The 26268-nt window shown below is 34.1% G+C and overlaps 1 protein-coding gene across 10 annotated transcripts in view; it reads left to right on the top strand.

Annotated features, from left to right (window-relative positions):
* The window catches only part of tom1l2b (target of myb1 like 2 membrane trafficking protein b), a 30457-nt gene extending 6672 nt beyond the window's left edge, over positions 1 to 23785 (top strand). For 2 of the 10 annotated variants that reach the window (XR_012387630.1, XR_012387628.1), the window contains exons 7-15: positions 3965 to 4081; positions 4221 to 4354; positions 5657 to 5712; positions 8897 to 9062; positions 9168 to 9282; positions 10791 to 10863; positions 11417 to 11476; positions 11998 to 12034; positions 17998 to 23785. Coding sequence is in view for 5 of the 10 variants with exons in the window: in XM_068224607.2 (XP_068080708.1) it covers positions 3965 to 4081; positions 4221 to 4354; positions 5657 to 5705; positions 8897 to 9062; positions 9168 to 9282; positions 10791 to 10863; positions 11417 to 11476; positions 11998 to 12034; positions 17998 to 18152 (906 nt within the window). In the remaining 5 variants the exon portion in view is untranslated. 10 annotated transcript variants of the gene reach the window in all.
* Positions 23786 to 26268: the final 2483 nt, after the last annotated feature.

The raw sequence follows: 26268 nt of genomic DNA, 5'->3' as shown, positions 1-26268 counted from the left end.
TCGTTCTGCTCTAGTGGTCTAAATCCATTACTTTTTCAGTCTGTTTCACAGTTTACACTGTCTTGCTTTTTATCCATTACTTTTTTCTAGAGATTTTTGTTTAATTCAGAAGTCTGGACTAGGGATGCTTAAAATAATCGATTAACCGTTAACCGAAAGGGTGCGTTTGTAACCGATTAATGCTATCAGTTAAACGTTTAAAAATATTATTTTATATGTTTTTAGTTTGACTGCATAAGGGGCCGATTGAATGCGCCTTTGCGTTAAGAGGGGCATCTTTTGCACGAGGCTCATCCCAGAGCAGCAGTTTAGATTGTCAAGACAACTATAGAGAACTTTTAAAGAGCTTGGTTTCCGCTATACATTCATTCTTCCATGGCGGGGACCAAAGTCCATCCCGCCACGGCTACATTACCCATTCAAAACATCAGTTATTGTTGTTGTTGTTTTTAATAGCGGATTATAATCGCATCAAAACGTATTAAAAGGTAAGTGAAATATAACAGCGCAAACTTTTCTGTAACCGTATAGTGCTGTGCGCTATTGTTTAATCCTTTGGGGTTACGTGCTGACTGACTGACAGGTGCGCGATGCGTGAGGCCAGCAAACAAGATGAAGCTTTCAGTTAAGATGAACACAGTTTCTATAGTTATACTTTATTTATAGATAAAGGTATATGGCTCTGCATATAATCACTCTGTCTTGCTGGAGTTTATAGCCGTTTCGCTTTACTTCAGGACGCATTTACACCGCTCTGAAGGTCTAATCGCTGTTTTAAGTTATCCAGAGCTGTATGAATGTATAAATCTTGAATTTCATAATATTATTAAAAATTACAATTTTATCAACATATACAGCAACACTTTTGCACAATCGATACCCAGCTGATTCAGTCGTTTCATAAGAGGACCGCGCTTCTTCTCTTCTTTTTTCCTTGTCAACATAAAGGCAGTGAGGTGCGCTACACATTATTGGAATGGAAAAGCACGTTAGCTGTGGTCGGCCACTTGTTCAACTGCAAGACATACTTAACTTGCGGGACGATAACGTATAACCCGTGGCTACAGAAACATTTGCCAAAGAAGCAAAATGGAAGAAGAATATTGCCTGAAACAGACGTGCTGATGCCAAAAAAATCGCTGATGTTGACCTGGATCTGCGTAATAAACGCAACAAATAGGCTTTACCTTTTATTTTACAGCTTATTAAGCATGTATGCACATTAATGCAATATCATATTTAAACAACAAAACTGTTTACAAAAAGTCAACATATGCGCGCGTTGTTGTCTTTTCATCATGCAGCGCGCACTTGAACCGTGATGAAGAGAAAGGTAACCATCAAGACATAATCTTTGAAATAATAATTTCTATTAAAAATGTAAAAGGTTTTGTAATTATAATAATACAAGTGGGGCATTAAATAAATGCATATTTTCCGTGGAGCAAGCGATTAGAGGAAGTCAGCTATTTTTATTTGACGGAAGAAAAAAATATGATTGGAAAAAAACAGTCTATGCCGGTTATTAAAAAGAATCAGTCAGTGTTTTCGATTTGCAATATAAATTAATTATTTAAGTGGAAAATAATTTAGGGCAGTCCTATTTATTTTATTCATTTTATTTAGTTTATTCTGTTCTTCTGTGTGTGAAAATGCTCTGTTGTTATGTTCTGTTATTAATATGCTAGCATATAAAATAAATCAGTATTTTATGCAATATTTAATGTGTCAGACACAAAATAGGCACGTCAATTTGTTTAATATAAAATTAATAGTAATCTGACCGGTTAACCGTTAGTAACCGATTAATGAGTGGCGGTTGTCGGTTGGCAAAATTAACCGAACTGAGCATCCCTAGTCTGGACTAATTGTATTCAGCTTCAATTGACTGCTTTACCTTTTGTACTGTGTTATTGGCTCTTTGTCCTGCATGAAAGTTGCTGGATGATTGGGCAATGGAAACAGTTTGGGGAAAGAGCTTCTGGTAAACATTTGCATTTATTCTGTCATGAATCTGTATGAGACCAAACTCCTGCTGATGATAACAACGCCAAACCATTTCCCTCTTATACACTTTGGGTTCAGTCTCACTAGTTTGATGATAAATGTTTTCTATTGAAGCCAAACACATAAACCTGCTTTAAATCACCAAAGTGAACTCTAGAGCACTTTTCTGTCCACACTAGGTATAGGCCGGTATAAGATTCTGACGGTATGATAACCTTGGATAATAATATTATGGTATCACGGTATTGTAATTACTGGTCTAAAATATATTCTTTTTAAATGTCTGAGTAAAAAACAAAAACTTTTTTCCCATTTGAACACAATTTTTTGGAAGATTTATAGTATTTTAGAGCAGTAAACGCATCAGGCTAAATAATTCAAATAAATTATTGACTTCTGCTGTCTTCATTTGTTTCAAAAACACTGTCTTTACAATTTAAAACAGCATCTTTGGATATTTTTTCTGCTGAAGATACTGTTGTTCTAAAAAAATAAAAAATAAAAAAATAACAAAAAAAATCTTACACATACTTTAGGAACGGTATTACAGAACTCTTTGGCAGTTTTAAAACCTTGACTTTTCCAAACTGGTATACCTTAAAAGTGGTTATTGTCCCATGCCTAGTCCACACAACATGCCTTTCAGCAAAGGTTTATTTAGAAAGTTCATTTGCAGAGATGGCTCTCAGTTTCTCTTATATACAGAAATATAGAATAATCTCTTTGGCCTTCATCTGGATAACCTACTGTTTCAGTCACCTTTTTGCAATGTCAATGAAATAATGGAAAGTTAAGCAGCCAGTTAAATAGGGTCCGATTAAAAAAGGAAAAAAAAACAAAAACATAATTTGTTTGTCAGGTAATCAAGATCCTAGATCAATGCCAACAACTCCAATATACTGTATATGAAAGTTAATTTTAAAAAAATGTAAAGGTTGTTTATTTTGTGCTTCAGATTGTATGCAAGTCAGGATAGGTTGGGTTAACTTCAAAAAGGATCAAGCAGTGACTTCAAAATTGTGAAATTATAAGTTCTCTTGTATTATAGGATTAATTTCGGCCATCACTGTAGATCACAATAATACTAAAATTATTGCATAGTGACAATATACATGATGTATGGTTCAGCCAAATGTAATGCCAAAATTATCATTATCAAATAATTGTCAATTTAATGAACAGTCCTTTGTGCTGTTTGAGAAGTAGGGCTGGGAGGTATGTCCAAAATTTTATTTCACGGTAACGATTTTTTTATGATATAGTTTTTTATAAAGGTAGTTATTTCAGAAAATGTACAAAAGGGCTTTATATAATAAATAAGCTTGAATATTTAAGAAAATGACCTTGTAAATATAGCAAACAAAATACGGCTTTAGACGAACAACAAATTCCACTGAGTTTTTTTGTGGACAGACCTTATGATTATAAATAAGGTGACATCTTCTCACAGATATTCTAAGTAATATATATTTAAAGTAAATATATCTATAAGTAAGTATATCTATATATCTATAAGTATATCTAATATATATAAGTAACAGAAAATGAAAACTTAAAAATAATAAATAAATATGTATACAGTTTAGGAAAATATCAAACTTTTTCCTTCAAAAATATAAAATATAAGCAATTGCCGACTTGGCAACACTGCCAGTTTCCCATGGAGCGTCTCAACCCCAAGCATGCTTTATGTGAGTTGGCCATGCCTATTCATTTACATTTCATGGTGTACATGGGGAAAAAAAATAATAATAATAATAATAAAATATATATAATAAACAATATATACCGTCATACTGCCCAGGTATGTTTTGAAAGAAAAAAATAAACAGGCATTGTTTCTATATTGTTTTGTGAGGTCATTCTCACATATTTAAACAATAAATGAAAAGACATTTTGCAACACCCATGTTGTTTTCATAGGTTACATATTAAATAATATCATATCATTACTTAGATTTGCAAGCTGCGCAGTGAGCTGGACATCGTACGTGGGAACACTAAGGTGATGTCAGAGATGTTGACAGAGATGGTTCCTGGTCAAGAGGATCCTTCCGATCATGAGCTTTTGCAGGTTTCTCAATCAGATTTCATTTTTTAATTATATATTTATATACATATAACATTGGTAGTATCTTGAAAGAGCTGCAGAAGGCCACTAGAGGGAGTATGTTGACTATTTGTGTTCTACATTTTGCCTGTTTTGTTGAAAGGAGCTGAACAGGACGTGCAGAGCTATGCAGCAGAGGATAGTTGAGCTCATCTCACGCGTTTCCAATGAGGAAGTCACAGAGGAGCTCCTGCATGTCAACGATGACCTCAACAACATCTTCCTGCGATATGAGAGGTGTGATTAAACACAATAGCTTTATCTTTTCTTTTTGATTTTGCAACATTTGCAACAATGAAATGTAGGAGGTTTTGGTCCTTTCTCAGAAGGTCCAAAGATCCCAAAAGGTCATAAAGTCATGAATTCATATCCATTAAATGGTTTATATAGATCTTTTTGGACTTTATGGTTTTTGTTGTCCATATTTTGAAACAATTGTGAGAAAAAAAAAGTTATTTAATCGTATAGAGCCGCACATATATTTGATACTCGAGTTTCTAAGACCTATATAATATCAAGCTGATCAATACTTTGTTTAAAAACCTGTTATATATGATTTGATAAAAGGTAACTGATAATAACTAAGTGAAATACTGCCTGAAATATACTTTGTTGTGAAAATGTCAAGGGAACAATACATTTTTTCTCAATAAAATTAACTTGTTGGGAGCAAAAAGTTACAAACAAAATAAATATCATGAAATGTACATGACAAACATTTGTTTGTTTGCTAGGTGGTTTAATAAATATGTCAGTTCCAGAAAATTAGTTTTTTTCTCCAAATGTTCAAAAGCTCAGGTCTTACAAGGTTAAAAAAATATATATTTTTTGCTTTATAGTTCCTTTCTGGACAAAAATCTTAAACTTTTTATTAAAATCTTTTAAAGTCAGTTTACCAGAAGGGCTTTAGTAGTTTTCTTAGGAGTTAAAACAGACTTAATAAAAAGTGAAAAAATAAGTCATCTCCTATGAACAATGTTTATTGACGTAAAAGAAGAACTTTAAATGGCTCCAGAGTAGGCCACCGGTACTAAAGGGCTGGTTAAGGACAGTCAAGAAAATCAGTGGGACGGAAAAAGTAATATCAGAATGTGTTTGATGACCAATGGAAACCTTTAACAGAAGAACTGGGTGAGATGTGGAGGAGAGGTTTATAAACTGTAAGATAATGTATATAAAATCTAATTTAAAAAACAATTATTATTATTATTTTTAAAGTCATTTGAAGCCATCTGAAGCTGTTCTAATGTGATGTTGTTTCTTAATCGTCCCTATATTGTAAAATGCTATGTGCTACTAAATTATGTACAAGTCAAAACTTTATGTATCTGCGCACAAAGTATGTGTTGGATGATGGGTTAATAAATAGCATATATACTGTGTGTATATAACATATATAATTTTTATTTATTATTATTCTTTAAACTTCAGATACACATTTTAGAATTCCTGAGATTTATATTACACTCTGTTTAATAGCATTAAATGTCCCTTTTAATTATCTCTATTGATTCTGATTGCTCGCTTTTCTGTTTTTAGATATGAGAGGTTCCGTTCCGGCCGAACTGCCCAAGGCGTAAACAATGGGGTGGGTTGTGTCTTCGTTAAGGTTTATATTAATCATTTTAATCTGTGTGTTGGCATCACTTCGTCATCAATGTGTGTGTTTTATTTATTTTTCTTTTTTTACCAAACGTGTAAGGTAAAAGGTTCATGCCAACAGCAAAGCTCAGAGTCACTCATGTAATTCCTCTTCCCCTCATTGCTTGCTTTGTGCTCTGAGAATGTTTGGAACATTTTGGGTTGTGATGCAACCACTTCCATGGTGTGTGGTTCTCAACAGAAAAAGATATGACTGCATGTTGGTGTTATTTATTGTGTGGTTTTGGTCTGTTTTGTGATTTTTGTTTTTCTTATTTTTATTTTTGTTATTGCTAGCTGAGGGAGGCAAGTATAAAAATCATCAAATCTCATTATTAATTTGACATTCAGATGGTGAAGAATGTCATTATTGGCTGGTATCGTGTTTTTGTGTTGGATGTGGCATGTTTTGACTGTAATCCTCCATTAGCATGTAGAACGCTTGTCCCACAGTCTGTGATCGTCGCTTGCTTTCCCATCCATTTAAATGTCCATCTACATGCCCTATTATTAGTTCCTCTACCTGATGTTTTAAACAATGTAGTCTTCATGGGGATTTAGGAATGCTTTTTATGTAATGGACAATGCTTAAGACAGTACAATAATTTTTTGCTATTTTAGTAGGTTCAAGGAATGCATGAAAGAAATACACTACCGTTCAAATGTGTGTAGTCATGTTTTTTGAAGCAAATGAATACTTTTATTCAGCCAGGAAGCATTACGTTTATGAACACTTTACATTGACATAAAAGACTTTTATATTATTACAGTAATGTTTAAATGTATCTGAAAACAATTTAAAACTGAGTTCTTCGGGAAATCAGGATCTCTAATGGATCATGTAGCACTGATGGCTGAATAAATGATTGCTAGAAATTCAGCTTTGATGTCTCATAAATAACTAACATTTTAAATTATGCTAAAATAGAAGTATAATATTCCACAAAACTAATCTATATTTATTTCAGCAACATTAAAAAGACTACATGCATTTTAATGGTAATGCATTTCTGGCTTGAAATGTTGAATTTTCTCGTGGTATCAAGTAGCAAAATATAGTGCTATTTATCACATAATGTAAATTATGGCATCTTACTTTATTATCTAACAGTGAGGGGGGCAGAAACCTAACAGCATGTTTCAAAAGAAGGACATAAACATCCACACACACTAAGCAATAATACCATCACTCTTGCCCAACACACCCAGGGTTACAATAAGCATTCCTGGTTGTCACTTCAACCTTTTCATTAATTCTTAGTTGCAGATTTGGGGCTTGTTTCAGTAAGGAGGTTCAACCAACTCAGAGTTTAAACTTGAGCTCTAAGTTGACTTACCGTTTTAGTTTTTGGGTTCAGAACAGCTGATCTGAGTTAGGTCAATGAAGTCTGAGTAGACTACTTCAGAGTTAAGTGAGCACACCGCGACTACAAAAAAGCATTATCAATGGAGCGCAAATATTATGAGTCACCATGGCAACATCTGTAAAAAGAGAGCATTTTTTTTCTCTAGCTGAACTTGATGTGCTCATGCAAAGTTATAGATAATGTGATCATATAAGCAACCCCACTGCATTGGCAGAACAGAGACAGTTAGCGTGGGAAAACATAGCTGCTAAAGTTTAAGTAAATATTTAAGTATAATAAAAAAATGAGTAATGTAATGTGTGACTTTATAAACTTTTCACTTGAAAAAGTGGGGAATTGGCTGTTATTTTAGTTGTTTTAGGTGTAAAAGTTATTTTAGGTGTAATTGCATTAATTGACTAAAAATAAAAATAAAATAGGCTACTGCATAGTTTCTACAACAAATTTGACAAAACAAGTATGCATTTAACCTTAGCTTAATGTTTTAATTATAATAATACATTTTATTTGTGATGCGCTTAAACTAAAAGCGCTACAAGGCTAATGCTAACAATACAAGGCAAACAGAACAGCACGACAATAAAAATTGCAATAAAACAATAAGAATATGAACCATGATATAGTATAAAAAGTTAACAAATTGATCATCCTAAGTTAAAAACAATGCTAAATGTTCAGTGGAAATGTTTAATTTAAGGTTCTCACTTTTACACTCGTTGATCAGTTTTAGATAAAAATATTTAAAAGTGCACTTGTGTGTCTGCCTTTTTTATTGATCAGTGGTAGAGGTTGATATGACATTAAGAATGTAAGCAGTACTAAAAAATAGTTTTTAGGACGAGTATTAACCCCAATTAATCTATTTACAGAACATGTCCCTGTTGAAGGTCAGTGACTTTAAACTTATTAATTAATTTTTGCATTTATATCAAAGCTAAAACGTAAAACTATGGTATTGAATCTCATTGTAATGTTCCCAAAAAAGGACAAGCCATTATCGTAACCTTGTTCTATGTGTGATAATGTAGACAATGAATGACTAAGGCTAAGGTGAGAAATACTGCTTCCTCTTTAAAAAAGGGGAGGAGACCAACATAAACTTAGAGGCTAAAACCTCAAAAAAAAAAAAAAAAAAGCTGCCTCTTTTTTAGAAGCCGACATGACTTACCCTGCTTTCTAGAGTTTGACAAACCTGCCATTTTGGAATGGAAAACCCAGAATTTTTCTCATTTTAGGGTTAGCATACTCTGTTTTCACTTAACCTTCTTGCTGAAACAGGGCCTTGATCTCCTAAAAGAGTTGGTGAAACTGGTGAAAGCAGTGTTTGTGCTACTGTACATCCCAACCATTTGAAAAGAGCCTGAAAGAGGTAAAGTTTCCTCTCTTTCAGAACAGGCTTGACTTAACCTGCTGTCTAGAGTTTGACAAATCTGCCATTTTGAAACGATAAACCCAGAATTTCTCTCATTTTAGGGTTAGCATACTCTGAGTTTTCACTTAAACTAATTGCTGAAACGAGGCTTTAATCTCCTAAAAAAGTTGGTGAAACTGGTGAAAGCAATGTATGTGCTACTGTACATCCCAACCATTTGCCTCAACTTTTAGAACTAACTGCAGGCCGGTAAAAAATAACTTGTTAAGAATGTAAACCAGTTTGATAATGTTTAATATTAATATATATTAAAACGATTATATATGAAAATAGTCCTATATAAACATGAAGGTGTCAGTAACCACATTGTATCTGTGAAATGGTGTTGTAAATCCACAGGTTTTGAATGAGGCTACAGAAGACAACCTGATTGACCTGGGACCAGGATCACCAGCGGTGGTCAGTCCCAGAATCAGTGCAACTCCTCCATCCAGTCTGCCTCCATCTGTGGCTCCAGTTCGCTCCGCCTCTCCAGTCACACTCTCGTCTAGATTGGCTGGTTTGGGTAAATGTCTTATCTGTAAATTAATACTTAAATTTATGAGAGAGGCTTATTTGGTGTTTCTGTCATAATGCTTGTTAAGCTTTGCTGTTCTTTGATTTTTTACAGACGTTGGTTCGGACAGTGTGAGCGGCACCTTGAGCTCTTTGGCCACCTGTCAACCCCAAGATGACTTTGACATGTTTGCCCAAACTAGGACTGGCACCGTTCCTGAGTGGAAAAGGTATGAAACATTAATTTCATTGAACTCAAAGCCTATAATATATGCTTATTAGCCACTTATTTGTTACACCTGGCTAATAATAAGTTGGGGCCGCGTTTTGGCTTAAAGGCATAGTATATAATGTTTATTTAATTAAAATATTCAAAAAACACTAAAATGGTATTATGTATTATGTTCTTATGTGCGTACATCAGGGGTGCTCAACCCTGTTCTTGGAGATCCGCCTTCCTAGAGAGTTCAGGTCCAACTCTTATCAAACACACCTGAACCAATCAATTAGGATCCGAACAGCACTTGGTAATTACAGACAGATGTATTTAGTGAGGGTTGCAACTGAATTCTGCAGGAATGCAGATCTCAAGGAACAGGATTGGTCACCCCTGGCATACATTATCCCAAATGTTTAAAAAAAATTTTTTTAAATAAGCAACTTTAACTAACTGCAAGCACCATAACCTTTGTGGCCTTGCTAATGACATCATACCCCCTTGATTTCAGATAAATTTTATAGGATCAGACTGTTCAAACTACAAGATCTCTACCGTCCGGTTTCAATAAAAGTGTGTTGTAAACAGGGATGGGTACCAAAACTTGGTGCTTTATCGGTATCGGTGCTACATTATAAAAGACTGGAGTATCGATAAGCTATGACGTTAACGGTTCTGGTATCGGTACTGGAGAATTATTGGCTAGAGTAAAACATTACTTGCACATGGTAAAAATTACTTACAGTAGTATAATTTAACTGACCAACCTTTTCTAATTTGCGTTATTTGATATTCGTCTGCAAAGTCTCACATGAGAAATGCTCTTGTTTCCAGCGAGTGCATCAAGTATAAAAGCCTTCACAGTTCTCGGCTGTGCGCACGCACTCAGCGGAGGCTCTCACTAAGCACACACACAGAAAGCTGTATTTACTAATGTAGCCTATGAATAGCTTAATAATAAACGATGCTTTTTAAGAAATTATTTAAAAAAACTGCTTATTTTTACATTGCAAGATGCCCCAAAACTGTATTAGATAAACAGTTAACTCATTCATGTGATTGCGTTAATGAAAAATCATAACCATTATCTCATTTAACTGCATTTTGCAAATCAAAGAGGGTGTTTTTTAATAAACCAAGAAAGATCCTCCTGACTTCTACCTGAAAAGGTTAAAAAACTGAGTCGTTTTCCTTCAAACCATTATCTATTCTTTTACAGGGAAAAAAATTATTTATTTGTTTTACAATTATTTGTTTCGTTTTATGTTACATAATTTAATAATAAAATAAATTGTTGTTATTTTGTTACATTTTTTTTGTCTTTTTTTGTTGAAAAACACTACAAAACTATTGATAAGAGAACAGATAAAGTACTGAATCGATAAGTGGTATAGATAAAAGTAGTAATATCAGTAGAATCTTAACGATACCCATCCCTAGTCTTAACCTTTAGTTTAACTATTATATTGTTTTGGATTTTATTATATTGTCATTTAACTAATGCCTTGGTGGACTTTTCAGCGCTCCATTCGAAGACACAAAGGCTTCAAGTGGAGTGGCCCCAACTTTAGATGTCAGACAACAAAACGCTACTGTGAGTTTTCTATGACTTTACTCAGTTTTTTTTTTTTTTTTTTTTTTTAAATGATACAGCTCGATGCTAAAAGCTTCAGAAAGCATATAAATTACTATAATTTTCAAAGGATGCTTCTGAAAACACTGTAGACGGTAATATGCATAATGAGTCAGATCTCAAACTAAAGAATTTGAATTTGAAGCCAGGTTTGAGATGATGATAAACACAAACATTTGGGCTTGTAGAAACTCTTTCTGGAAGCAGTACTTTTATTTACATTATATTTGCTTTTAATTATGCATTAAAATACGGATTCAGTCAGTGTAGCTCTTTTAATGTATGATGTCTTAAATGACTGTATTCTGCAGAGACAGGCTGTGCATGTGTTTGGTTTAATTTTTCATGTGTCCATTTGGGGGTGTGTTTGCTAAATATTGTTTTGATTTAAGACTTATGTTAAAGTCTTCTTGTTTTTTGTTTTTCCTTTTTTGTCATTTGTTTGTTTTGTCATGTATTCTTGGGATTTTTATGGTTTATTTGCTTGGCTCCGGCCCATGGTTTGGGTCCATAGGCAGCTCTAGACCAGTCCTCTGTCATGGATGACATTGAGGAGTGGCTCAGTACTGATGTGGTGAGATTTCCTTTTGTTTATTTTATTTCATCCTTTTTTCCTTGTTCTTCAGGACATAACCCACTTTGAAAAGAAATATGCTTTTGTAATTGCATATTCCTTTTTTGTTTGTTTGTTTGTTTGTTTGTTTGTTTGTTTGTTTGTTTGTTTGTTTTCTTTCATTCTTGGCTGACTACCTTGTACCCTCTGATTGGGGTCACTAACGATTCTCCTCTTGCGTTCCTTTTTCGTTCCTTTTTTTCTTGGATATTCTCACAGATTATTACTTAATTTTAGTATAGGCTGGGTGCATAGTGTAGATGCTTGCTTGACATGCTTTTAACGCTGTTATGGTCTATACTAATAAATGACTCTGTGGATGGTTTGTGTAATGTAATTTAAAAATGTGCTGTTAAATCAAGAAAAGTTCTGAAGTTCTATTGGCTTTTTGATGAGAAAAATAAGATTGTCCGATTTGGTTTGAGATAAGCCTGAAACTATTAATGTGCTGAAAACTTACTTTTTTATCTGCTTTCCTCCAGAAAGGAGATGAAGGTGAGGAGGGTGTGACAAGTGAAGGTATGAAGAATTACTTGATTAAAAATGCTGATTCATTTGGAACAATAATAATTTGATAACTAATAAAAGACTCAAAATACTGATTATTTTAATTTCGTTTGTATAATTTGCTGTCTTTGTCCTTCAAACCACAAGTGTTTTGACAATTTGTCAGCAAGAATTATTAATAATTGAAAATGCAATAAATTTTAGTATTGACTAGAGCTGGGCGATTTTTCCGTTTTTTTTTTTCCTCCCCAATTAATTTGAATTTAAGTTTTAAGACGATTTCATTTAGAATCAAATCGAGAAATCGCAATTTAAAAAAAAAAAATATATATATATATTTAATACATTATAATGGCACCAATGCGCTTTGGTTCACACTCTGTTTGAAGCAGAAAGCACACCAGAAGCGCCTCTCGGCAACGCGCCACGCAGCACCACGCAGCGCCATGGATTTTAGAATTCTAAACAGGTTTCTATGCACACACCGGCGCCGCCCAGCCACGATTCACGAAGCAGTTCATATTTCAGCCTTGCCACAGATCGCCATCTGATTAGTTTCATGTTAAATATCATGCGAATGTGCGCGTTTGGTGTGTGATAGTTTAAACTGTCATGTGCGCGCCGTATCGCGGCGCTTCTGGTGTGCGACCTGCTTGACTGCCTGTTAAAGCATGAAGTCATGTAGGATTTTTTTACTTGTTGCACATCTGTGTGGATTGTCAAGACATATTCCCTCATCAAGTCAATAAACTCGATCTCAACATGTATGAAGGATGTAAAAGCCTGCCATGTGAAAAACCGTGCCGATCTTTTGGTTTGAACACGAGTAGAGGTGAGGGACTGTAGCAGTGAAAATGAAAGTACCCGCCCCATGACGTCACTTAGCGGACCTAGTTAAAAACCAGACAGATTAGGCAGCATAATACAGAGAGTGGAGCAAAGCGCATCAAATGATCGGTATTTAAAAGGGGGAAAAAAGGAAAATAGATTAAATATATTATTTTATATTAGACACACATCTGGTACTTGTATTTGCTCCTGCTATATGTACACAACTTCACACATTGGGTTAAATTAGGCTTTACAGTTTCCATGTTCAGTCCTTTACTTCCACTGTATCTTTTTAAGAAAAAGGCAGCAGCTTTACAACCTGTCATTTAATGAGAAGACAAAGTCAATGCCGAGCTGACAGCCAATCTTTCCTAGGCTTAGCAAAACTTGCAAAAAATACCTCTGTATTCCTACAATTGCAATATTTACACAAATATTTCTTATTCAAATCTTCAGCAATGCTATTTAACTTGTGAATTTGTTTTACTTTTATTTACACCTTGACCGATTTTTGTATGACATGGGCATTAAAAATACAAAGTTACTTTTAAAGAGAATGTTACTTCAGTCATGTTGTTGTAATGTTTTGAGAAGACTAGTGACACAATAAAAAGAAAATTGAAATCGTGAATCGGTCAAACTTTATGAAAAACCTAGATTTTTTATTTTTTTTTTGCTAAATCGCCCTGCCCTAGTATTGACTATTAAACAAGTTCAGATCAGACTAAATATGTACAATTTTGACAAACATCTTGACGGGTGTCATTTTTGCCCACACATTTTTATTTTGACAATTTGTTAAAAACATTAAAGTCTCATCTTTTACTCATATTAGGGAAGGTAGAAGCCCCTATATTGCATTTTTAGGTATTAGATGTTGAAAGTTCAGCAGGATAATGAAAGTAAATATAAAAGTTTGTTTAAAAAAAGTTTGTTGTTATACCAAGAACTGAGCAGTTATTAAAAGAGACTTTAGTAAAAGTCAAATGCGTGTTATTAAAAGTTGACAATGTGGGACAAATATAGCATAACTTATAGATTATATTAGTTAAATGCAAAATTAAACTATTATCTGATTTCATCTGGGCAATGATTAATAACTTGCAAAATAAAAGTTTGTTTTTATATAAAATGTGTGTATTATATTTAATATGTGTATATAATTAAGAACATGTTACTATTTCTTTAGAAATCATTTTTAAAGCTGCTGTTGACTTGAAATTTTCACCAAATGTTGTTAACAACCAAAGTAATCCATACACCAAGAAAACAAAACTAAATAGTTTAGAAATGTATATAATTGTAATAAAATTAATTGGCACAGGAAAGAAGTATTGAACTCATGAAGAAAGGGAGAGGTAAATAGGGCATGGAAAGCTTAGATAGGAACTGAAATCTCTCTATTGTTAGGAATCAACCCTTAGTCTCATTGGTGTAAATTAATATCAGCTGCTTTATTCCCAACGCCTACAGTACATTGTGTCTAATAGAAAATAATCGTGACATGTTACTTACTTTACAAACTGTGTATTACACAAACCATTAAAAACATAAATATACAAAAAAAGTATTTACATAGATATTTCAATTTATATATAATATGAATTATACACATATATTTTATATCTAAATTACAATTTCTCAATATAATCTGGATTAATCATTGCCTAACACAAATGTTATACTGTAAAAGGAGAACTCAATTCAGTCCTGTGCTCTACATATACAGACACAAACTGCACTCTTTTAGCTGTTTTTGAGTTTTGAAATATACAAATAAATACATGCAAGATTATGTCAAGTATTCAAAGAAACACAGTTATGCCTTAAATTAACATAAAAAGTTGAAAAAAGATGTATATCAGTATATTGGATCTGTGCATTTGCTCTTAAAGTCTGTGTGAACTGTGTAGAGATTTTTATTTATTATGTTGATGTACTTCCAATTGAAACAGAATATTCAGTAAGGGTGGGGCGTGGTTGACATATTTGTCATCATTGGGATATAAATAAACGAAATACAATCCCATACCTCACGTCCCTTTATAAAAGCCTTATTGAAACAGTTACAAAATATGGGGAGGAAATTAGCTTCAAATGATAGAATACATAACAAAGATTAGAAAATTGAAATAAAATGCTTTATACAGAAATTAAATCAAGTCATAAAATCTCCTTTACTTATTATTTAGTGTATTTAATACTGATTAAAGTTACTATAGTTATTTTGAGAAAAGCAGCGAATGTCTCGCTTTGATTCACTGTTTTGTTTGATAACAGAGGTGTCACTTTAGGAATCCACTGATCTATAATGAAAACATTTGATTACTTCCGTAACTGTTCATGCTTATTTAAGACTAAATTATTTGTTTAAAATGAAACACGCCGGGACAGATATGTTTACATATTATTAAGTGTATTTGTCTGTTTTAAAAGGATCACCCAAATTCAAAAGTATCCACTTTCACTCCTCTTCAAATGGCATGTACAGAAGCTGATCCGAGAGCAGTGTGTTTATCGCTACGGAGTGCATCAATCAGGCAGCACCATGAATGGACTGATTCAGAGGCTGCATATAAAGATCGATGCATAGCTTTAATGTAAATGAAATGAATGCGAGTATCAGTGTTAATTTCGTTGACTTATTTTTGTCATAATTTTTCTTGACGAATAACTTTCTATCGGCGAAAAATAAATAAAAATTAAGTGATGATAAGAACTATAATAAAAATATACTGACATTTTCGTTAACTAATAAAAAAAGAGATGAGAATGTGATTTGATGGACGGTTTTTGGAAAATATCCAATCAGAATTAATCTTGGTGTGTGATGCATGATGCTCACACACACACATTTGAAAAGTAACTGCTGTACAGTAGACGCAGGATGCGATTACATCATCTTCCATAGGGGCGTTTGTCTGTTGGATTAAACTATAATGAAATGGCAACTGCTGTGAAAAAAGAACATTCTTGTTTGATATCAAGACAAAAAAAACAGTAAACAGTATGGGGAGGAAATAGCTCATAAAAACAACAAATCTAAAGCAACACCAGAATGCCAGAGAATCATCCTGAAATTTACTCGCACGTGCGTGCGTGTGTGTGTGCTTTTGCTTAACTTAAACAGTATAGCCTCTCGCTGACCATTAGACAATTGATGCCATCCGATTGTGCATTAAAAGTTTGATAGTTTGGTCATTTTCAAATGTTTATGTTCATAGCATTCATTTTCGTGAATCATTTCCTCTCATGTTTCATTTTAGCTGCGACTACAGTTTGGCTAACTCGCGTTTGGTTAGGCTAGGCGTTTCGTAAGATAACAAAACTGCCTTGAAGTGAAGTGCACCTTTATTTATTTTTTTTTTATGTGCATCTTCGCTTTAGAATTCCTCTATGTGAGTTTACACAGCCATGGGACTGAGTGCAAATTTTACAAGATAACACAATATTATTTGCCAGCCATATTTCATTACTCTACTTATTTAATCAGTGCTATAGCTGAGCACCATGACCACAATTTTTGGTCTTCTTTGGAAAAGCTATATTGCCAATTTTAATAAGATAAAAAAAAATTATTTAATTTTAAGTTAAAATATTTTATACAATATTTAAATTAAATTACACTTATTCATTCATTCATTTATTTTCTTTTCGACTTAGTCTTTTTATTAAACTGGGGTCACCACAGCAGTATGAACCGCCAATTTATCCAGCACGTTTTTTCACAACAGATGCCCTTCCAGCTGCAACCCATCTCTGAGAAACATCCACACACACTTATACACAACGGACAATTTAGCCAACTTAATACACCTATACCACATGTCTTTGGACTGTGGGGGAGCACGCGGAGGAAACCCACGCGAACGCAGGAAGAACATGCAAACTCCACACAGAAACGCTGACTAACCCAGCCGAGGCTCGAACCAGCGATTTTTCTGCTGTGAGGCGAGAACACTACCTAAATTACACCTAAATTAAAATGTTTCAGAAGACTAAAATATGACTAAAACTAAAATAGTATCTTAGTCAAAAGACTAAGACTAAAACTAAATAAACATTTGCTGTCAAAATTAACACTTGCAGCTATGTTAATATTAATTTCAACATCCTTTCAAGCCAAAATGAAGCAAAGGCTTAATTTCCTCGAACAGCTCTTTCGATTATTTCACATTTGAGATCGGCTTTTGATGCTACTTTCAGTTTCATAGAAAGATTAAAAATATGAGAGTATTACAGGAAAAATACTTAAACTGGACGATAGCGGTAAAATACGGGAGAATCCCAGCAAAAACAGGAGGATTGACTAATATCATGGTTAAGATTATTGTGGCTGATGTCAACAGAAGGACTGCCACTCCAAACGCTGAAACAACTGAGCAGATTTTGATTAAAGATCATCAAAACAAAATTATTCTGTGGATTAACTTGCACAGAGGATTTTTTTACATTACAATCAATAATGTGTGCTAGCAAAATAAAAAGTTTTTGATTTCACACAGACTTTAAAATAACTGCAGTTATTACTTAAAAAAAAAATAGAATTTCAGCTTCTTACTGATTAATGTTTGTAATGTTATTAAGCTTTAATATATATTGTATTCACAGTGCACAGCATAGTACACCCCATTTTGAAAATGATTTTTTTTTTTCCATTTCTCAGTTAATATAGGCAATGCATTTTAGTGCATTTAAACAAAACAGATTTTTAAATGGATATATTTATTAAAATTATATTTTAGTCACTAAACATATTTAGAAATTGAAAGATAAAACAATTAAATTCCAGCAAAGTGTTGCAAAAAATACTAGAAACTACAAAATTTCAACCTAATTTTAAAATTTTATTTGCTTCTCTTGATTTTTCCTCTTTTTTTTTTTTAATTGTATTTAATATTTTTCTATAACATAAATTTGGGTGTACACGTTTTTGGACCGTTATCGTAAGTTATTTGTTTGATAAGCTCCAGATTAGGCTTCAGTACTGACTAATCTAATGTATATGAACAAATATATTGTATAGCTTCCTATTAAAAATATGAATTTTAAAAGATAGATTTGTGAGGGGTGTAATTGTATATGCTGAGCGCTGTATGTAGTTAAAATGTTTCTAACAATACTGTCTCCATGGAAACTTTCAGAGTTCGACAAGTTTCTAGAGGAGAGAGCCAAAGCAGCAGAGATGGTGCCCACGCTGCCGACCCCCCCGACCGATGAGCTTTCTGCTGCTGCCGGCTCCTCTGCCAATGCAAGTAAAAAAACAGGCAGATCCGAGGACACCCTCTTTGCCTTGTAGATAAGTGTCAGATCCTGTGCAGATCCGTCAGCATCTCCTCTTTCTCTCCTGCTTCCTGCTTCTCCAGCACAATCAACACTATCACAGCTGAGGCCATCAGAACTGATTCACGATGTAGACATTTTCATAACGGACATTTTCATACTACACCAAGTTTTCATTCCATTGAGGAAAAAAAAAATGCTGTTGAAGATGATGCACCCATAACTCCCTCTAAAAGCGTACCCTGACATGCGGGTTTCGGGAGGTTGATGTCTATTTTTTTAAATTGATATTTGTGGTATAAAGCAAGGAGATTCATGTTTACTGTCAGATCCGGCCATGACTAACTTTGTGTTCACTGTGGTCCCGCATGCAGCAGCTGAATAATCCTGTTTCTCTTTCCTCAACAATAATCTGTAAAGGGAGCTTTTTTATTTTATTTACCAGATTGCTTTAAAGGGATGCTTATACATAGGAGTATTTATTATAAAAATTCCAGTTAATACCTCTAATAAGATAAACCAGATGGAAGAGATAATGGTAGCAGCTGACAGATGTGAGAATTTTGTGTCATATAACCTGAAAATTATAATCTGTTCTCGAATGAGTCTTGACTATAAGGAAATGTTTAAGCGTAGACATAATTTATTCAAATTAATAACTGAATATTTAAAAGATGCACCTATATCGCATCATAAGACAGATCAGAGGGAAAAATATATTATATTTACTTCACTGGATCGTTTTAAATCTCATTGTTTTATTAGGCAAAACCATTGCCTATTAGAATGGATTAATAGGAGCAAAAAAGTATGTTTTTCAATTGAATTTGCACTGAAAGATCTGTTGGCCGTTCGGCTGTGTTAAAAGAGCTTTTGTTCAAAGCCCAAATTTAAGCTGTCGTTCATTTCAATGCTGTCTATTATGAGGCCGAAATCAAATGGAGTTTCTGGTGAAGTGATGGTGACTGCGAGGCAGTTTAAATTGGATTTTGCGCTCCACAACTGCAGCAGAAACGTTGTTGAGCTTAGCGTTTGTTATTAGGGAATGAAATGGATCTGCCTTAAAGAATTGGTTGTGGGTAGTTTAAGGTTTAGTCCACTAATGCTCATTTGACGTTTGGTACTCTCATGTTTGCACACCAGGAATTTGATTTCGTGAGGTGAATGTGCTGATGTAATATCTTTAGTTGGAGTGCTGTGTCTCGCTGTTGTGTACATACTGTTTTGACGGACCAAATGTTTAACTTTAGCAAAATAATTTAAGTGTAGAGTCAACTAACTTGAGACATATATTGCTTTTAACGTCCAGAGGAGTTTTAGTTGTGTTTGTATTTGTGTATGGCTTTTATTTGTTCGTTTAGGTGAGCACAAATCAAAGGGACAGTGCACTTTTGGCTGGATAATCGTTTTTTATGATTTGTCACACTACACAAAATATGTATTACAAACCCAGATCATTTAAAGGGAAAGTTCATCCAAGACTGAACATTATCATCATTTCTGTCACAAACATGTTTGAGAAAAAGATGATATTCTGAAGAAGGCTGAAAACTCGCAACGTTTCAAATCTTTAAGACTTTGGAAACAAAACAAATCTAGAGATTTCTAATCCCTTGTTAAAAGTGTCTTCACCCAATACTTCAAAGCTTTGAAACGATTCTAAGATGTAGATGTGAAGAGGAAAAAGTTTCTTATTAATTTGGAACCACATGCGGGTCATTTTTTGGTTGAATTAAGCATTTAGACCAGTTCATTAAAGGAATAGCTGATCGAAAATCAAAAGTACCCAATAATTTGCTCACCCACAAGCTATCTTTGGTGTTTTTCTTCTATCAGACACACACATTTGGAGTACTTTTCAATTTTATCTTGGCTTTCCATGCTGTATAATGGTGTTGGAAACTGTATTGGCCATTTTTGGAGCTTTTTAAAAGCACATACATCAGTTGTAAAACTGATATACAAATGGTGTCAAACTCAATTTCTGGAGGACCGCAGCTCTGCATAGTTTAGCTCCAACCCCCTTTAACACACATCTGCTTAATAGTCCATAGTAGTCTTAGTAGTAGCCCTCCAGGAATTGTTTGAGACCTATGCCATACACCATCACGGAGTTCACACATGTCTTATGAATCATAATAATGCATTTTGGTAACAAAAACTGCTTTTCCACTGTCATCACGAATAGTTCTGTTTGTTTTACCATTCCATTCTTTGTCAATCTGGTCGAGTCAGAACAGAAGTAGGTTTATTTTTTGCACGGTCCTGCTTAAAACTGAATTCTTTGGAATGTTACACAAGTGCATCAGCTGTTGTCTTGCTAAAATAAGTGTAAAGTAAATGGCAACATGGACAATTTTTGAGACACTTTTTTTTTCCTGATATTTACTACATTAAATAAGTATGAATAAATCCGCCTGGATTATTGGGGATATCATACGCAAACACAGCATAAATGTCTAATCAAGACTAAAATCCCTGGTCAATAGTGGTTTGTGAGCATGCCATGCTTTTCTAAGCTCATGTGGAAACATTGTACCTGCCTGTTCTTAGAGCGATTGGGCATGATAGTAAAAAAGCACATCAATTTTTTAAATTAGGAATTCATTTAATTAGTCGTCTGATTATCCATTGGTCTTGCAAGAGCCATTTTCCATACAGTTTATCACAGAAGATGAACATAAACAAAAAAATTAGTTGGCATGGCATTGCAGTATAGAGTATTACTCAAACGCTGCATTCCCACGAATCATGTCTATCCTAGAAGCTTCTGCTACAGTTTCATCTTGACTCATACGTCAAGTCAAAAGTCAATCAATTTATCGACAACATTCTTTCGACAGCCACCGCAATTCAGTGATTGGACTTTATGAACCTGAAGTTTATGTTATAACAATGCATCGATCTGCTTCCTAAATCATGCACAAATCCCCTGGTTGTATTTGAGATTATGCATATGTGCTTTAAGAAGCTTCAAAATTGCCACTATACACATTATAATATCATTATACAACATGGAAGAAAAACGGAAAACTACTCTGACTGTGTTCATCTTAAAAAAATAAAAAATAAAGTCATATGCACCAAGGATGGCTTGAGAGTATGCAAATTAAGGGATCATTTTCATTTTGGGTTGAACTATCTCTTTAAAGGCAACAGCGCATGGATCTACCTATAGCTGAAGTTGTTTATTCATAGTCTTTTATTGGGTAGCAATGATATTTACTTTATTATATTTTGAGTATATTGGCTATTTTGCTGAAATTCAAAGTTAGCTTGAGCAGGGATGCAATGCAGCTTGATAATATGAGGAATATCACTAAAATGTGCTATTTATTTCTTTTCATAACAGAAGACATGAGGGACAGGGCTGGTAATCACAATGAACTCATTTCTTTTATGATATCTGTATCTTCCAGTTCGTTATTAATATTAACACTAAATTTAATGTAAAAACGACCGATTTTTACCTCCCATGGATGTCAAGCATCCTGTTTAAATGCTGTTGGGATTGGTTTTGACACTATTGCTGAAGTGGTTCATCTTGACAGATAAAAACACATAACTTCATTTAAACCAATTTCTCAGCAGCGGTTTCATCTGTCGATGCCGCGTTGCAATTTGAAACGGTTTTGGCTGTAAATGACTCTCATAAATGTACAGTTTGAGAATGTTAATCAAGTTTATTCAGAGTCTTTTATTTCTGAAGTCAGTATTGGTTACTGTATATGAGTGTGAAGGGACTGTAAAGGAGCGAATGGTAGCTTTTGAAGTTTGATCTTTATTTTCAGTTCAGCTGGAGTAAAGATATTCCAATCAGATGAAAAATGAACCCCGGTATACGGTCAGGTTATGCCAATGTCTTCAGTAGAGGAACCCTTTTGTACCGTTGAGAGCATTTCTTAATAGGGACGGCACTTTTCTTCTTTTTGATATGTATTTGGAGTTGTGTGTGCGTGCGTGTGTGTGTGTCTATGTAAACAACAGCTCCTGATATCCTGACGTCTGCTGCAAACACCATGTTCATCCTGTTTACACCAAGAGACGGGAACGAGAGAATCTAGCTTTACAAAATGACACCTCTCTGAATTGGAAGTGGCAATGTAGTGTGTGTGCTTGCGTGTGTGTGTGCTTGCGTGTGTCTGTGTATGTGTGTGTGTTTGTGTATGTATGTATGTATGTATGTGTGTGTGTGTGTGTGTGTGTGCGTGTGTGTGTGTGTGTGCGCGCATGCGTGCATATGTTTGTGAGTTTGAGTTCATGTGAGCGTGCACGTGCCTGTGTTTGTCCATCTGCGTGTGAGCGTGCATGTTTATGTGTGTTTTCGCTTGCTTGTTTGAGTATGTGCTTGCATGTGTGTGTGTGTTAGGAAGTGAGTGTGTTTGTGTGTGCATATATGTGCATATGTATATATGTGTTTGAGTGTTTTTCTTTGTGAGTGTGCGTGCCTGTGTGCATGTTTGTGTGTGTTTGACCATATTTGTCTTTGAGTGTGTGTGCCTGTGTGTGTACATCCCTGCTTGTGTGTGCATTTGTGTATACACAATTGTGTGTTTGAGCATTTTTGTGTTTGAATTTGAGTGTGTATTTGTGCATGCATGCTTGTGTGTTTGGGTAAATATGTGTGTGCGTTTGTGAGTGTATGTAGTATATGCATTTGTGCGTGTGTGTGTTTGAGCATATTTGTCTTTGAGTTTGAGTGTGTGTGCATTTGTGCGTGCATGCTTGTGTGTTTGAGTGTATATGTTTGTGCGTGTATGTGTATATATGCATTTGTGCGTGTGTGTTTGAGCATATTTGTGTTGGAATTTGAGTGTGTGTCTGTCTGCGCATTTGTGCGTGCATGCTTGTGTGTTTAAGCATGAGCTTGAGTGTGAATTTGTGTGCATGTGTATGTATGTATGTGTATTGTATTGTATGTGTGTGTGTGTACATGCGTGTTTGAGCATATTTGTGTTTGAGTGAGTGTGTGTGCCTGTGTGCATGTTTGCATGCATGCGTTTGTATGTGTTTGGGCATGTTTGAGTGTGAGTGTGTCCATCCTTGTTTGTGTGTGCATTTGTGTGCATGTGTTTGAGTGTGAGTGTGTATCCTTGTGTGCGTGTTTTTGCATTCATGTTTGTGTGTGCATTTGTGTGTTTGCGTTTGTGTGTGTTTGAGCATGTTTGTGTTTGAATTGGAGTGTGTGTGCCCGTCTGCACATTTGTGTGTGTTTGATTATGTGTGTATTATGAGTGTGTATTTAGGTATGTATTTGTGTGTGCATGTTTGTGTGTGTTTGAGCATATTTGTTTGAGTGTGCTTGCGTGTTTGTGTGTATGTGTACGTGGTCATGTTTGAGTGTGTTTGAACATTTTTGTGTTTGTATTTGAGTGTGAGTGTGCCTGTGTTTTTCAGTACATATGTGTATGAATGTGTTTGCGTAAGCGCGTTTCTGCATGCGTGCGTGCGTGCGTGTGTGTGAAGAGCTGGAATAAGCTGTACTCTCTCTCTCCCCCCAGCGATCATTAGTGTGGTCAGTCTTGGTTTTTCAGATGGACTGGTGTCGGTCTGTGTGCTTACCTGTTGTTATACCTCAAGCTGCTCTCTGTACTGTTTGATTAATGCATGTGTTGAACTCCAATAAAACATACCAAGATGGTGATCTGTTACCTGACTCATTATTATTGTCTTATAGGATGTACACAACTCTTCTCAAAATGATGTCGTTCTTGCTGGATGAGCACTAATTTTGAAGCTGTGCTCTTCTACTTGTGTAAAAAATTATAAATGCCATGGTAAAGTCCATCTCAATCCCTTCCCGCTATAACATCACACCATAAGATCCCTTTATAGGGTCAACCAATAGGGTTGAAGTTTCAGATATTTTCATTTTGTTGGTTCTCCGTCTGTCAGTTCATGGCTTTACAAACTGTTTTCAATCAAGTATGTATTTTTGCAGTTTACAAAATAGCATGTTAACACAAGTGAGGTTATGAAGATTTCATCACTACTTAATAATAGGTGTGTTTTAATTTCATTTTGCTCAAAGCCTAACTATTAATAACAAATTCATAGAACCAATAATAAGTCCACCAATAAGTGTTTTTTTTTTCCAGAGCAGAACGTTTGCAAATGTAATGATGTAAAAGTACATGTAATATACAGTTGAAGTCACAATTATTAGCCCCCGTTTATTTTTTTTCTCCCAATTTCTGTTTAACGGAGAGAAGATTTTTTTTTCATCACATTTCTTAACATAATAGTTTTAATAACTCATTTCTAATAACTGCTTTATTTTTTCTTTTAATTTTGTGTATTAATATTATATTTACATTATATTTACATTCATATATATATATATATATATATATATATATATATATATATATATATATATATATATATATATATATATATATATATTTACACGCTAAGTTCCAGTAAATTTTAATTGTGCAAATGCTCTGATGCGACATCTGATCTGCATTACACACTACAGTATGTTCAACTGCAAAGGTGGATTTTGTCGGTAATTTCGTTTGTTTGGTTGTAGCACTACAGTGTCTTTATTCTGATTAAATTTATTTATTTAATTTAATAATCTGACAAGAGGACACTGATATAACAATATGTTGAATATAGAAAATACAGTTTATCTTGGCTTTATCACTGTATTTTTTTGGTGTTGTTAATCTTCAACTTCATTATATTACCACTAAAGTGTTACCAAGGTCATTTTATCATATTTGGGGCCAAAACATTATCTTAACCCCAGGATCAAGTCCTGATCCCAAAGTACCAATGCGCTTCATGTTTCTTAAAAAAACAAAAAAAAATTTCCTAATTGCTTTCAATTGATGGGAGGAAAAAAATAGAATAATATTTGAGACAGTAATCATACTGAAAAAAAATATGCTTTGCCATCACGGGAGTAAATTCTTTTTTAAAATTATTATTATTATTATTATTCATTCATTCATTTTCTTTTCGGCTTAGTCCCTTTTAATATAATAACAACAGCAATAATAATAATAATAATAATAATAATTATTATTATTATTATTATTATTACTATTATTTAAAATAGTTTTAAAAATCCTCTTATTCTGTTGGACTTTAATTTGTTCAAATGAATGCAGCCACTGTAACTGTATAAGCGTAAAGAAGACAAATATATTTCCAAAACCTTAATGACCCCAAACTTTTTTCTTTCAAACACATACTGTAAATGATCTACAACCAATCTGTAAAAGGCTTAAGGAGAAGTTTGCTATATTCATTTCAGGGGAAGGAATAAAACACAACCATTGAGAACCTGCTGTAGACTGACTATTGTAGAATTGAGAAAAAAAATGTATATAAAGCGTAGATGCAACTATGAAAGTAAATATTTTATCAGCAAGGAAAGGACCATTAAATATCTTTAAAAAAATCTGTCTATTTATCATAACTGCCATTTAAAAAGATACTTAATTATTATTAATAACATCAAAGCAAGTGAAGAGGAAATATTGTTTCTCGTAAACCCTTGAAGTCAGAATCTTCTGTGCATGTCGACAAATTTGACAACAATTTAGAGGAAATGATGCAAGCACCAATGAGAATCAGGCTCGCATGAAACATTCCTGACTAAGAGTTCTGATGAAAACATCTTGTGTTGGAAAGGCTTTAGTAAACGCTTGTAACAAGTGCAAAGTCACTTTCATCAAGGGCCTAATGGAAATGAATTACTTTCTGATCTTAGCCAAAAAACTCAACTTTTTCCCTGCTTATGCTCTGTAATGAATTTGATGACCTCAGTGGCTAATTACTACAACTGTCTTTTAAGTCTAAATGTTTATATGTAATATAAAAATATCATTTCAAGAGTTCACACTTGCTGTTGATTGATTATAAAGCATGTTTGGCATGCTGTCCTGGGAGAGAGCCATGAGCTCATAAGATCTTCGAGCTTGGGGCTCCCTCCCGTTTGAAAGGCGAGAGGGGAGTTTTAGCTCAGGTAGATCTCAAGAACTCCCCTGCTATAGTAGCTAATGAACAGATAGTGATTGCTCTTATGAGATAACTACTTACTAGGAGCATGTTTTTGGTGCCGATTTGCATTAGTCAATTAACTTAAGTTGCATGTTTTGGATGGTGGGAGGAAACCG

This window comes from Danio rerio, chromosome 12 (genome assembly GCF_049306965.1).
Source record: "Danio rerio strain Tuebingen ecotype United States chromosome 12, GRCz12tu, whole genome shotgun sequence".
Classification (NCBI taxonomy): Eukaryota; Metazoa; Chordata; class Actinopteri; order Cypriniformes; family Danionidae; genus Danio; species Danio rerio.
The sequence above is the reverse complement of the archived record's forward strand: the minus strand, read 5'-3'. Positions and strand labels throughout refer to the sequence as shown.